General features: G+C 37.0%; 1 protein-coding gene across 1 annotated transcript in view; it reads left to right on the top strand.

Moving 5' to 3' along the window:
• Nucleotides 1–14,971, top strand: part of TNKS (tankyrase) — a 222,642-nt gene that overhangs the window by 157,877 nt on the left and 49,794 nt on the right. The window contains exons 12-14 of the mRNA XM_010353450.2: nt 2,602–2,773; nt 9,084–9,163; nt 13,200–13,345. Coding sequence (XP_010351752.1) covers nt 2,602–2,773; nt 9,084–9,163; nt 13,200–13,345 — 398 coding nt within the window. The remainder of the gene's footprint in view (nt 1–2,601; nt 2,774–9,083; nt 9,164–13,199; nt 13,346–14,971) is intronic.

Here is a 14,971-nt window from a genome sequence, read left to right as displayed (position 1 = left end):
ATGAACTGGAAAGTAGTATATATAGTAAGAGAAGTATAGATCGATTTATATTCAGAGGAATAAACAGTTATTTCTATTGGTGGTGGCAGCCTGGGGAAGATTGGAGAAATTTCATGAAGAAAATAGAATTTCAGCTAGGAATGTTCAGGAATTAAATATATAAATATATATAGACAAAATACAAACAATACATTTTCAGTAAGGACTGAAAATTGGGGAAGTAAAGGGGTGTGTTTATTAAACAGTCAGAAGTCATGATTAGTTAGTCCAAAAGCTACAGAAAATGGAAACAATGAAAAGCAAGATCTTCGTATTCTCAGTTGGAGAGTTTGGACTTGGTTCTCATAATACTTGGAAAACCTGTCATTTGTTCTTCTATCACAGATATATTAATGCCTGTTAATTTTTTTAATTGTTCACTTTTACTTTCAATGTGTCATGGTTTGGGGAAAAAAATGCAATGTCACTCTAGCTAAAGAATACAGACTGTTTTCAACTCTCAGCTTACTTGAAATTGCTTTTAGGTTGAGACAAACACATGTTCACAGTTAAAGGTGTAAGTACAGATGTCACAGAAGAGTTTGTGATTAATTACCAAATGAGTGATGTAGACAATGATAGCTTTAAGTTTGGGAGAAGTGACCTCAGGATTAGCTGTTTGAGACTAGGCTGTTCACACTGAGTAGAATATTGAAGGATTCCCCTCAGCCATTTTCTTGTGGTCTGCTTGCTGGTTTCCAGAACTGTTGTGGCATTTTTTGAATCATAATTTCATGTCCTAAATATTTTGGGCCAAATGTCATTATGATTTTATATAGCTTTACTCAGTTATTCATCTTCTGGAAAGTCATTTTTGCTACTCAGATAGAAATAAAAATACATACACTAAGGTCGCAGTCTCTAGATATAAGAAAAAGTGGGAATCTGTTTTGCCTCCAGAACTGCCAGACATCCGTTATTCTGACTCCTGAATGGATAGGTCAAGCCAGTCTTAAGCATTTAACTACCACAGTTGAGGTGTAACATTAAATGTAGCAGTCAAGATCTTTATTTGAGACAGTTTCTGTAATCTGGTGAAAATAATCACTTTAGTGCTGAATGTTAAGTACTTTTGGTGACATCAAATCATGTTCCCATGCTTTAACAAGTTGGATTGGGAGTTCCCATTACTATAATAGAATAAGTTAGTATGTTTCTTACCCAGTTTCCAGAAAAATGTTGATGATTTGAATGTTCACAATTTTAGGTTTTTCTTCTGTGCTGAAGAAGTAACAAAGAAATCAAAACTCAAGTTAGTTTGGCAGCTTGTGTTTTCCACTGATAAATGCTAATGGCTGTGCTTTTTTGTTGCTATGTATCAGCAGTCACTTTTCTTCTGGCAAATGTGATAGAGTTAAATATATTAGTATTTCATGGGAGTTTTGTGAAAAACCATCAACAATTTATATGAACCCTTTCCTGAGTAAGTGCAACAGCCTTACTGGTAATGATGAAAGATGCGACAGGGAGACCAGTTGTCTAATATCCTTTCTTTTCTTAATCTTGTATTTGGTGGTTGTACACAAACACTTTAAATAATCAATCAGCATATAATTGAGAATTTACTGTGTACCTTTAGCAGGAGCTTTCTAGAGGACCCGGAAAGTCTGTCTGTAACATGCACTCATATTCTCAATAACCTTAGTTTAACTCAAACAAAAACTACCCCAGTATTAAATTTTATAAGACAGTTAAGTGCTAAATTGACATAGATGTTCAGAAAAGGAGTAATCAAAGTCTTCAAGAAATCAAGGAAGACTTCTTGGAGATGAGGAGACTTACACGGGATCTCAGAAGCCAGAAAGGCCGAAAGAAGGGTTTCTCTGAAAAGAGCAGCAAGCACAGTGAACATGGACTTTGGTCTGACTGGAGGAGAGGGTGCTGATTAGGGTCTGCTGGAAGGTAAGATGAGTCAGAGTTGAGCAGGTTAAGAACGTGATCCCAGTGTTTCACATTGTCTTAAGCAGTCTCACAACTCGCTCAATGATTCTTCTTCCTGTGGGTAACTCTTCAAAGCTTTAAAAAGGAGCGTTTGAATCCTCAAATGATTTTTTTTGGTTAAATGTGCTTGTAATTCAGTTAAGATAGTATAATTAGCTTTATTACCTAAATTAGAAAAGAAATACAATCAACTACTTTGAGAGTCTTCGCTTACATATTCTGTTGTCTTTATATTCTGGGGGAAAGTTTGGTAAAATCCATTCATTCAGAAGAATTTGGTGAGCGTCTTCATTGTGGCAAGCAGTCAATACCAGACCAGAGTTGCTCCCTCCATAGACCTTACAGTCTAGTAGTTGAAGGGAGTAGCAGGAAATGGGAAATAGTCAGGAAAATGGTCATTCAGGGAAGAGACGGTGTGTTGTGATTTTCAGTAAGGTGATCAGGGAAGGGTAACTAAAAAGAAGATAGTTCTTCAGAATCAGTGAGCAAAAGTAAATAATATCTATGAGACTTTTTAAAAGCTTTGAAAGTTTACTGTTTTCATAAGAATGTATTTTCTAAGATGTAAAAGGAAACTAAACTAGATGCTCAATTCCATGTGCCCACCCAATGGTTTTTCAGATGAATGCACTGGACACCCTTGGTCAGACTGCCTTGCATAGAGCCGCCCTAGCAGGCCATCTGCAGACCTGCCGCCTTCTGCTGAGTTATGGCTCTGACCCCTCCATCATCTCCTTACAAGGCTTCACAGCAGCACAGATGGGCAATGAAGCAGTGCAGCAGATTCTGAGTGGTGAGTTAAAATAGACCAACAGGGCTTTTTATGTTTTCTCTTCCATTCCTGCTGAAATACACAGACAAACTTTGCAGCGTTTACTTTGCCTGAAGTTTTTCTCATGCCTTTTCTTGCAATTTAGCCTGTGGCCTTCCCCATCTCCCTTTATAGGTAGGGTAAGGTAGGTGTCATGGTAAGGAAGCAAATACAGCTTTTAATTTTTTTAGGTTTAAATTGAAAACCTGACTCATGAGTGTTCTGATCAAAGGTGACTTAAAACTCATATAAACAGTGTGGAATTATGGTAGCTATAAAATCTATCAAATAGAGAAAATTATAAATCATTCATATGGTAATGACATTTAATTAATTGTTCTTACCTGTGTAATGTTCTGACATACTTTTAAAATTCTTCATGACACTATTATAAAATTATCTTTTCTTTTTCTGGCCTTAATATAATTATAGGCCTGGCGTGGTGGCTCATGCCTGTAATCCCAGCACTTTGGGAGGCTGAGGCAGGCAGATCACGAGGTCAGGAGATCAAGACCATCCTGGCCAACATGACGAAACCCTGTATCTACTAAAAATAGAAAAATTAGCTGGGCGTGGTGGCGCATGCTTGTAGCCCCAGCTATTTGGGAGGCTGAGGTAGGAGAATCGCGTGAACCCAGGAGGCAGAGGTTGCAGTGAGCTGAGATCATGCCACTGCGCTCCAACCAGGGTGACAGAGCAAGACTCTGTCTCAAAAAATAAATAAATAAATACATAAATAAAAAAATATATATATATAAAATCTTGCTGAATGTTTCAGTGTCTGCCTGGTATGGTGTTAGATATTTTAAACATAAACTGATAAGAAAATAGATATTGGCTTCCTAAGTCCCAAAACTAGAGGAAGTAACGCAGTCTACCTACTGACAAAATGATGAACTAGAATCAAAAGAAATTTAGTGTAATTAACCTCTTTCCTAACCTTTTAATTTTGTCTGTGAATTATATCTGCTGTGGAATGAAATGACAAACCAGAAGAGTAAAATGTAGAAGGCTGTAGACTAGGAGTCAGAAGTTCTGGTTACTTTTTTCTACCTACAGTCTGGTAGTTCTTAACTCTATCAGGTGCAGTGCCCGCTTTTTATAAAGAATGTCTTATGACATCTTCTTTAATATTCACAAGTGAAATTCATAGATAGTATGACCTAACTGTATAGGGACCTTTCCAAAAATCTATATAAATGCCCTAACTAGGCTGGGCACAGTGGCTCACATCTGTTATCCCAGCACTTTGGGAGGATGAGGCAGGTGGATCACGAGGTCAGAAGTTCGAGACCAGCTTGGCCAACATGGTGAAACCCCCCATCTCTACTAAAAGTAAAAAAGTTAGCCAGGTGTGGTGGCGCGTGCCTGTAATCCCAGCTACTCGGGAGCCTGAGGCAGGAGAATCGTTGGAACCCGGGAGGCGGAGGTTGCAGTGAGCCAAGATCGTGCCACTGCGCTCCAGCCAGCCTGGGCAACAGAGCGAGACTCCATCTCAAAAAAAAAAAAGCCCTAACTATAATATAAAGGGAAAATTACAATAAGTTACAATAAAATAATTTGTAATTCTTCTGTAAATAGATTAGACATGACTGTATTAGAAGACAAAACATGACCCCACAAATTTCTACAGGGACCCCAAGAAATACAGGCCAGTCATTTCACTGGGCGTGATGGCGGGCTCCTGTAGTCCCATCTACTCGGGAGGCTAAGGCAGGAGAATGGCGTGAACCTGGGAGGCGGAGCTTGTAGTGAGCTGAGATCGTCCCACTGTACTCCAGCCTGGGCGACAGAGCGAGACTCCGTCTCAAAAAAAAAAAAGAAAGAAATACAGCCCAGTAGAGAATCACTGCTATATGATGCAACAGGGACCCTTCCAGAGCTTGTAGAGATCGTAATATGTGTATGTTGTTATAGGTAGATCAGAGCTAAATAGCATAATAAAACTAATTGTACAACATTGTGAAAACTATTGATGAGGATTTATTTTCCTCATGCTAGGTCATTCGTAGATAGGGATCATTCTACTTCAGCTTTAATGGTGATCTTTAGACGGGAAGATTTAGAAGGAAATCTATCTAGCGTGTCTTCACTATCAAAATAAGATCCAGCTGAACCAATGAAATTTCCTATTATAAATAAGATCCAGCTAAACAAATGAAATTTCCTGTTATAAATTTCAAGTTTGAACTCAAAAAAGAAAAAAAAAAGACTTTGACTTCCTGTTTCTATAGAGTGATAGAACATTTGCTTAAAGAAGATATTACTCCTTGCCTAGGAAATATTTCTTCCCTCTCAGTAAATTCTAATAATTTCTAAAAGTTGTTTATTTTGCTAAAATTTCTAAATTTTCTTTTTTTACTGAGAATCATTTAGTACCGAATTTTAGTTTCTGTAGGTTTTAACCATAAATCAGGCAAACACATAGCTTTGCAGCAAATTATGTGCATAGGTTTTAGAGATAATTAACAAAATGGAGAAGAAAGTATTGAATAAATCAAGCATATTAGATCCATGTAACGCTTTTAAAATGTCTTCTAACTGAATGCAGTTAAAATGTATGAGTTCTGGCAAAAGATAAAACTGAATACTGAATACAAATGAAATATTTTTCTTTGATTATTTTGATAAATCTTTAAAATTGATTTTTGAAATAAGACATTATATAGGTAATTAAATGCTTAATTTGGAACATGCAGAACTTTTTAGTTTAATTCTTTATTGAGCTGGAAAGCTAATACAAATAAAAAATAAAATAAAAATATAGGAAAATTTTGCCATCCAAAAGGTTATTTATTTATTTTTTTGTAATGGGAATTGTTTCTTATTTGAAATAGGATATAAGTTTTTAAACTAATATTTTTACCAGGAATTTGTATGTCTCCGTAGACTATGGACCATGCATTAGCTGAACTTTTTAGTTATCATTTAGTAATCCAATATCAGGTTATATCTATAATGACTTCTAAAAGAATGTATTAATATCAGTCAAATAAGATGTATAGTAATTTGTTCTGGATAATATTTTATAAGATTCACTTAAATACACTTGTTAATACCGGATTTGAGATCTACTTTAGAAACCTGCACTTTCAACTCCCAAGTCTGTAATTGCCAGAAGTTTACATTAATAAACTTTTCATTATAAACTGCTGGCAATATTTATGTCAAAACTAACATCAATGTAAAGAAAACAAGATAAGCAGCTTTTTATGAATTAGCACTTTAAAACATTATTTCAAAATATTTGATTTCTTTCTCTAGACTTGCTTTTTCCAATATGGTAGCCACTAGCTACATCTGGCTACATTTAAACTAATTAAAATTAAATAAAATGGAAAATCCTTCCATTAGTTACACTAGCCGCATTTCAGGTATTCAGTAGTCACACATGGCTAATGGCTACCATAATAGCACAGATAACACTATTTTTAGCACCACAGACAGTTCTTTTGGTCATTTAAGTTCGATCTTGATCTGAATTCTTGTGATTGTATAACCCAGTGTGGGAAAAGCATTACTTTCATCTACACAGGTGAAGATTGGGCTTATGATAGCTAAATTAAACACTGAAACACCATTTACAGTGGCACATTGAAATAAGCCACTAAGACCTGTTGCCAGTCCACTAGTCTCATACTGACCAAACTACCAGTCTATAAAAGATGTTTTTAAAAATAGGCTGCCTTCTAGCGCTTCCAACCTTTTAAAAACTCTAATGAGTCAGAATAAGATTGGAGATAAAATAAGAAGCCCATCTTTAATCTTTGATTCTAGGTGACTATAATTTCATGTTCTACAGGCTGAGCATGGTGGCTCACTCCTATAATCACACTTTGTGAGGCTAAGGTGGGAGGATTGCTTGAGCTCAGGAGTTCAAGACCAGCTTGGGCAACATGGTGAAACCCTGTCTCTACAAAAAAACTTTTTAAAAATTAGCCGGGTATGGTGGTGCATGCCTGTGGTCCCAACATACTCAGGAGGCTAAGACAGGAGGATTGCTTGAGCCCAGGATTTCAAGACCAGCCAGGGCAATAGACCCCGTCTCTAAAAAAAGAAAGAACTAAACAAATACATAAATAAATGTCATATATACAAACCCAGCATACTTATAAAGAATTTTACTAATATAGTACTTTGCATACCAGCTACTCTTTCACTCATGTTCCTTTTTTAATTTCATTTTTTATATCTTTTTTAATTGTGCATCACTTTGTACAAAGTTCCTGGGCTGTATATAAGTCATTTCATCTAATAACATTTTTCACGTTAGTTCTGAAAATAAGTCTATCCTAGGCCTATTCAAGGTTTATAATAGGTGCAGGTCTTTAAAGTCTATATAGTAATTAACTGATATTTTAAACATCTTTACTTTCTCCTCTTTAACCAGGACTAATAATTCTTTTCTCATAGTTCCAGAAGCATTCTTATATTTGCTTAAGACTTTTTGCTTGATTGGAAAATTATACTCTTTAGTAGACAGTCTGCATCAAGATATGTGTTCCAATTTCAAATAATTCTTAGATTTCAAAAATTTAGCTGTATTAAATGTATCCTTAAAGTGCTGTCATCTAAAAATACTGTTATAACTCTATATACATAAAATAATTGTCTCTTTATTTTGTTGAAATGATAAACTAAAAATATTACCTATAGATATTGAAAGGACGTATCAGTGAATTTTGTCAATTCCAGAATCACTGTCATAGAGACATAATATACACACAGCATCTTACCTATAAATGCAGTAGTGTATGTGCACACTTATAATGGAGACTAATGAGACATGAAAGAGCAGAATAAGAGCAGCCAAAAAAAGAGCTGATTTGATAGACACATTGACCCCAGTACATAGTGGAAATCAGTCCAGCCAATGCTTTCAGAATGTTCTCTGTGTGAAAAGGAATATAAAGGTGAGCGAGATTTGGTTCCTTTCCTCAACAGTTCCACAAACTAAAATGTAGTATCACTCTTTAAAATAATTCAAAGATTTACTTTGTTATGTGAAACACTGTCTTTTTCCCTCCCTTAACCTCAGCATTCTACCTGCTATTATGATCAAATAAGTAGTTTATCTTTTACTGAAGAATTGTCATAACTTATTCTGTGAAAGCCACTCTCTCCTGAAATGTAAAACCTCTTCATAGCATCACTTGATCTTCCCACTTGGACAGTGGGCTCAAAAAAGATGTCTCTGACCATAAGGTAATGCAGTCTTAGATCTGAAAGGTTTTCAGCACTCACTTGCTAAGGGCAAAAACTGAGCTGTTACATGATTTGTCCGAAGTTGTAGATTATAGAGCCCAGCCTAAAATGTAGGCCTCCTGGAGCACCATCCTTTTGTGTTACATCTGTGTGCTCATTCTAAAAGCCACACTTCATATACATAAACATACTTTTGGTTGACATAGCATGAATTGTTTTCTTTAAAAACTTATTTTATTTGGGTCAATGTGAAACGAATTTTCAGTTTATTTATATTGGATTAATCAAAATAATAACTCATTTGTTAGCCTCTAGACCTAACAGCCCAATTTAATTATATTCTATTTAGCATTGCTGTCATACCTCCAATTATACAAACATTGAAAGTTGCATTTTCCTAAAGCCATTCAATAAATGTGAATTAAACAAATGTCTGTATTTAGTAGCCCTTTTCTGCTCACTGATTATACTTGATGATTCTGACTCCAAGATGATTCTGACTCCAAGAGTAGTACATTGAGACTAAAAGAAAAATCAAGACTGGGTGCAGTGGCTCACATCTGTAATCCCAGCACTTTGGGAGGCTGAAGCAGGAGGATCACTTGAGCCCAGGAGTTTGTGACCAGCCCGGGCAACACGGTGAAACCCCATCTCTACAAAAAATACAAAAATTAGCCGGGCATGGTGGTGTACACCTGTGGTCTCAGCTATTCGGGGGCTGAGGTGGGGAGGATTGGTTGAGCCTGGAAGGTTGAGGCTACAGTGAACTGTGATCACGCCACTGCACTGCAGCCTTTGTGCCAGAGCAACTGTCTCAAAAAATACATACATACATATGTACATACATAGAAAAATTAAACATTAAGTACTGAAAGTTGTGTGGCTTCCCTAGGTTTATATAACAAATTTATGGCAAAGTTTTGCTACAACATTTAGTAAAACCAAACTAAATAATTTTTCCTCCTGAACTACTTTGCGATCCCTCAAGAACCATTTTTGTTTCCAAAATGAATGCAGTTGGAATATATGAGTTTGGAGATATATATATATATATATATATGTGAGTTCTTTCCTTCCTTTCATGCAGAGAGTACACCTATACGTACTTCTGATGTTGACTATCGACTCTTAGAGGCATCTAAAGCTGGAGACTTGGAGACTGTGAAGGTAAGTCAGTGCCCTTAATATCTGGGATAGCACTGTTGAACTTTGCTAACCAATTCATTTTTAAGCTTCTAAGTGTATCTACTCAAATACAAACAGTAAAAGGATGAACAGAGTCATGGGCAGGAAAAATCTGTACTACTACTAAGGAATTCCCAGTATGTGCCTTATATTTATGAAACCATTTATATGTATGTGTGTGTGTGTATATATATAGTTAGATAGACAGATGGATATATACATACACACACATATACATGGTTTTTAGTAATTTTTCTTCAGGTTACATGAAAGCTCTTTTAATTTCACTTACATTAATTAAAGTGTTACTATTTTTGGCCGCATTCACAAAATAAATAAACTAGATCGAGCCCAGACATTAGCAGGATGACATTTGAAACAATATTTCTTGATCTTTTCTCAGAGATTCACACATTTATTCTAGGAAAGCATTCCTGTGATCCCTCAACATTGGGATTATTCATATGCAGAAGATATACTGAGTATGCTTTTTTAAAACACGCATTTCCCATCTATAATCATTCACTTAGGGATAAAGTTAGCAAAAGTTTTTTTGTTTGGAGGTTGTTCTTTTGGGGTTTGTTTTTTGTTGTTTTTTTAAGAGATAGGGTCTTGCTGTATTGTCCAGGCAGGCCTCAAACTCCTGGTGCTCAAGCAATCCTCTTGCCTTACCCTGCCTGCTATCCACGTAGCTGAGACTACAGGCATGCACCACTGCACTCAACTTTGTCTTTATTTTTATAGAAAAGTTAATAGTGAATTTGCTATTGACAGTCATAGTACTTTTTATGATGTACTGTCAACTTTGTCACCTCTTCTTAAGCAAACTTTGTTTTTGCGATTTTTAGCAAACTAATTTTAGCTTTCTTGATAACATATACTGGTTGAAAGTGACGGTAAACACATTCTGAGCTCTGTTGCCTAGAAATTTTATTTTTGTTTTAATATGTGGGCACTTCCAGGATCACTTCCAACTTAAAATAGTATCTAAGTTATTTAAAGAATAATAGTAAATTTTAGTTGTGATAGCCACTAGGGAGAAATTTTTATGTTGTCTTAAATCTAAAACTATATATTTTTTCTTAAAAATACTTCACTTGAAATGTATTCTAATAAAAGAAAATTCTTAAAGATGAAACAATTAGGCTTTCTTTCAGAACATGATAATCTCAGTGCCAGAATTGCTATATATGCTTATTATAATTAATACATACTTTATTTTTAAAGTGCACAGTTTTAAATTCCTTGTGTTTTGTACATGATAGGCAGATATATACTACAGCTTTTAGGTTTCTTAAACAATCCATTCACAGTGAAGGCCAAATTTATTTTGATTTGTGGAATGGAAGTAGCAAAAGAAAACAAAGCAGCACAAATTGAGTGAGAATTAGGCCTGGTAAATTTCTTCTCCAAGAGACTTTAGAAAGTATTAGAATTGAGGTATTAGAAGAAAAGGCTGCCTGCTGAATAAAGCATTTGAAATTATGAAAAGTAGGTAGGAAGGATGTAAAATTACTTTGGCATTCGAAAGAAAACTGAAACAGAATAAAGAATTTCTAAATCTTAAAGATCAAATATTTGATAAGCAGAATGGGCGTCTGTTTCTGTAACCTCACAGACTGAGTTGTGTTTCATTCCCTGCTTATTCCTATTTTGTCAGTACTCTCTGCTAGAATAATAATAGAGTTAATTTAGAATGTGAGAACCAGTGGAGGAAAGCAGCATTAGGAAGAAGCTTCAATCATGTCAGACTCCATAGAGGGTGTCTACTATCAATTTTTGCATCTTTTCTTTTTGATTTATGTATTAATTTATTCATTTTTATTTAATTTGTCAATTGTGCTATTTATATATTAATATAGCCATAGACTAATTTGTCATGAAAAGATATTTGACCTGGCCAGATGACAATGGCTCTTCAGGTTTTAGAGGCTGGTGCATTTCTGTATAGAGTTGATGAGATTGTGAACTTGCCCTTACCACCCAGACTCCTTCCTGTCGTGTGAAAATTACACCACTTTAAAAGAGCTTGTTTTTATCCTACCTGTGTGAAAGCTTCTTGTCTTAGTCGATTTGTGCTGCTATAAAAAAAAAATACCATTGACTGGGCAATTTCTAAGCAATAGAAATTTATTTCTCTCAGTTCTGGAGGCTAGGAACGGGTACTGGTTCCAGATCCAGGTATTGGTAGGCTTAGTGTCTGGTGGGGACCCTGTCTGTCTGCCTTCAAGATGGTGTCTTGTTGCTGCCTCTTCTGGAGGGAGCAAATGCTGTATCCTCACTTGGCAGAAGGCGGAAGAACAAAATGGCCAAATGCTGTGTGAAGCCTCTTTTAGAAAGGCCTTAAGCCCATTCAGGAGGGAAGAGCCTGCATGACCCAGTCACCTGCTTAACTCCATTGCATTGGAGATTAAGTTTCAACATGAGTTCCAGAAGGACACAAACATTCAACCCGTAGCACTAGCACTCCTACGTACTCTATCAGTAGAAATCTTTGAGGTTCCTAATTTCTACGTAATAATAGCTTATTACAGTGGCGGAAGTGGCAGCAAAATTGTGAATGCCTGAAAATCCCCAAAGACCCTGCAGTCATAGCCTAGAGCATGCATGCTATTGTCTGCTCTTCTTTATTTGCTTTTTCTAATTTTCATTGCCTTTCTTCTGATCATTTCCCTCAAGTTGGATAATTACGAAAGTAAGCAATGATACATGATGTAGCACAAAGACCAGGAGGTTAAAAGTCAGTAAAGCAGGGTTTGAGTCTTTATTCTACCCCTTACCAACTATTTGAAAAGGATGTCACTTAACCTTCATCCCTGATGTATTTGTAAAGTTAATTTATAAATTAACCTCCATCCCTGGTTTGTTATCTATCAACTTCATAGATAATAATTTCCTCACTGAAAGAATATGATACTCTTTTTTTTTTTTTTGAGATGGAGTCTCACTCTGTCACCAGGCTGAAGTGCAGTAGCACGATTTCAGCTCAGTGCAACCTCTGCCTCCCAGGTTCAAGTGATTCTACTGCTTTAGCCTCCCGAGTAGCTGGGACTACAGGCGTGTGCCACCATGCCCAGCTAATTTTTGTAATTTTAGTACAGACGAGGTTTGACTATGTTGGCCAGGATGGTCTCGATCTCTTGACCTTGTGATCTGCCCGCCTTGGCCTCCCAAAGTGCTGGGATTGCAGGTGTGAGTCATCACGCCCAGCTGATATTCTTTATAAACTGTAAATTATTATTCAGCTATTATAATTACTCACTTATTACCACCGGTGATATAGTCTTTCATTCCTTACATGGCATCCTGCTGCTTTGTAAACAAATTGAGCTTACAATTTAGATTGTGCTGAAATTGAAGCATTCAGAGAGCGATAAGGAGACACAGAAGAGATTTGGGGGACATCTCTGAAAGAGATGAAAGAGAGAGCCCAAAAGCTAGGGTATGATTAAAAAACCAGTTTAACTTGTAGGTAAGCAAACATTGCCCCAAAAGTCAAGTAAAGACCTGTTGACTACATAGCTTTGCTATAGTCAATCAAAAGACCGAGGGAGAGGCCCAGGCAGAAAAATAATTTTTCCAGAGCCTTTTTGCTCGCTTGACTCACATTAGAGAAGACAAGAGCTCTCTAGTTACATAGTCAACTGAGGTTGGTGTTAGCACAAGCAGGTGTGCCGTGACAAACAGTATAGCATATCTCAGGGAGGAAGGACAAAGGTAAAAGCAGGAAGGCAGTGTTTGCATTGAAAATGCTTGCTTTATTGTGGGTTTTTCTATTTGATTCTGATTTTGGTCAGGAAATGTTGAAAAACATTAATTTGCTCTGTATATAATAAATATTTGTAGTCACTGTAAAGTGTAGTGCTGATTTCTAGACATTTGTATTGTTTAATCTTTGGAAATAAATATTCATTAGAAAATTATAATTTATCCAAGATGTTGCACTATTTTGGGGCAAAACCTGTGAATAAATAGTAATGTTTGTTTTGTGTTTGTCTCTGTGTGTGCACCACGAAAGCAACTTTGCAGCCCTCAAAATGTGAATTGTAGAGACTTAGAGGGCCGGCATTCCACGCCCTTACACTTCGCGGCAGGCTACAACCGCGTGTCTGTTGTAGAGTACCTGCTACACCATGGTGCCGATGTCCATGCCAAAGACAAGGGGTACGTGTTAGAAGTTAGCTGTTTGGGAGTCATTCTCTTCATGCTTAAAAAAATTTTAAATATTTTTGAAGTCTTAGATTTTTTTCTTTATTAAAAAAGTAATCCTTATTTTTTTGTTTAAAATATAGAAATGTCACGCCTGTAATCCCAGCACTCTGGGAGGCTGAGGCGGGCGAATCAACTGAGGTTGGGTGTTCGCAACCAGCCTGACCAACATGGAGAAACCCCGTCTCTATTAAAAATACAAAATTAGCCGGGTGTGGTGGTGCACGCCTGTAATCCCAGCTACTCGGGAGGCTGAGGCAGGAGAATAGCTTGAACCCAGGAGGTAGAGGTTGTGGAGAGCTGAGATTGCTCCATTGCACACCAGCCTGGGCAACAAGAGTGAAACTCTGTCTCAAAAAAAAAAACAAAAACAAAACAAAACAAAAAACAGAAATGTGCCGGGTGCAGTGGCTCACGCCTGTAATCCCAGCACTTTGGGAGTCCAAGGCGGGCGGATCACCTGAGGTCAGGCGTTTGAGACCAGCCTGACCAACATGGTGAAACCCCGTCTCTACTAACAATACAAAATTAACCAGGCATGGTGGCACATGCCTGTAATCCCAGCTACTCGGGAGGCTGAGGCAGGAGAATCACTTGAACCCGGGAGGTGGATGTTGCAGTGAGCTGAGATCACACCATTGCACTCCAGCCTGGGCAACAAGAATGAAATTCCATCCCCCCTCCCCCCCAAAAAAAAACAGAGAAATATACAGTATAGAAAGTGAAAATTTCCTGTCAGCCCACCTCCTGCTCAGAGATGCAGCATTAAAATGTTGAATGTATTCCTCCAGATATTGTAAATGCATAGACTTGTCTGTGTGCTGTGGTGGTGGTAGTGATTTTTAACACAAATGGTGGTACCATCCTATACGGTCTGCTTTGCAGTTTACTTTTTTCTACCCAATAGTATATCTTGAATAGTGTTCCCATATCAGTACTTAGTAGTCTCATTCTGTTAATGTTTGTATATAATATTTTGTTGCATTATATAAATTTTGTTTTGTTTTGTTTTGTTTTTGAGACGGAGTCTCACTTTGTCACCCAGGCTGGAGTGCAGTGGCGCGATCTCAGCTCAATGCAAGCTCCGCCTCCGGGGTTCACACCATTCTCCTGCCTCAGCCTCCCAAGTAGCTGGGACTACAGGCACCCACCACCATGCCCGGCTAATTTTTTGTATTTTTAGTAGAGATGGGGTTTCACTGTGTTAGCCAGGATGGGCTTGATCTCTTGACCTCGTGATCCACCCACCCAGGCTTCCCAAAGTGCTGGGATTACAGGTGTGAGCCACCACGCCCGGCCCTATATGAATGTTTTTATATAGTCTGTTAAGTTATTGTTTATTCTTCTTTTTTGCTATTAAAAATGTACAGTCTCTTCTAAAAAGAAGTCATCCATCCCAAAGTCATCAGTATTCCTAGAAGCATAATTTTATTTTTACTAATTCAGTTACTCTATATTTTATGTTAGTTTGTTAAATTATTTTAATTTGTCTAGACAAAGCCTAAGGCAGCTACTTAGAAATGTGAGAAAGATATTTTAACTGACAGGAATTCCCATGTTGTGAGTTAATTTCACATCATC

The sequence above is a fragment of the Rhinopithecus roxellana genome, chromosome 9, assembly GCF_007565055.1.
Source record: "Rhinopithecus roxellana isolate Shanxi Qingling chromosome 9, ASM756505v1, whole genome shotgun sequence".
Lineage (NCBI taxonomy): Eukaryota > Metazoa > Chordata > Mammalia > Primates > Cercopithecidae > Rhinopithecus > Rhinopithecus roxellana.
Note: the sequence above shows the minus strand (reverse complement) of the source record. Positions and strands in the feature narration are given on the sequence as shown.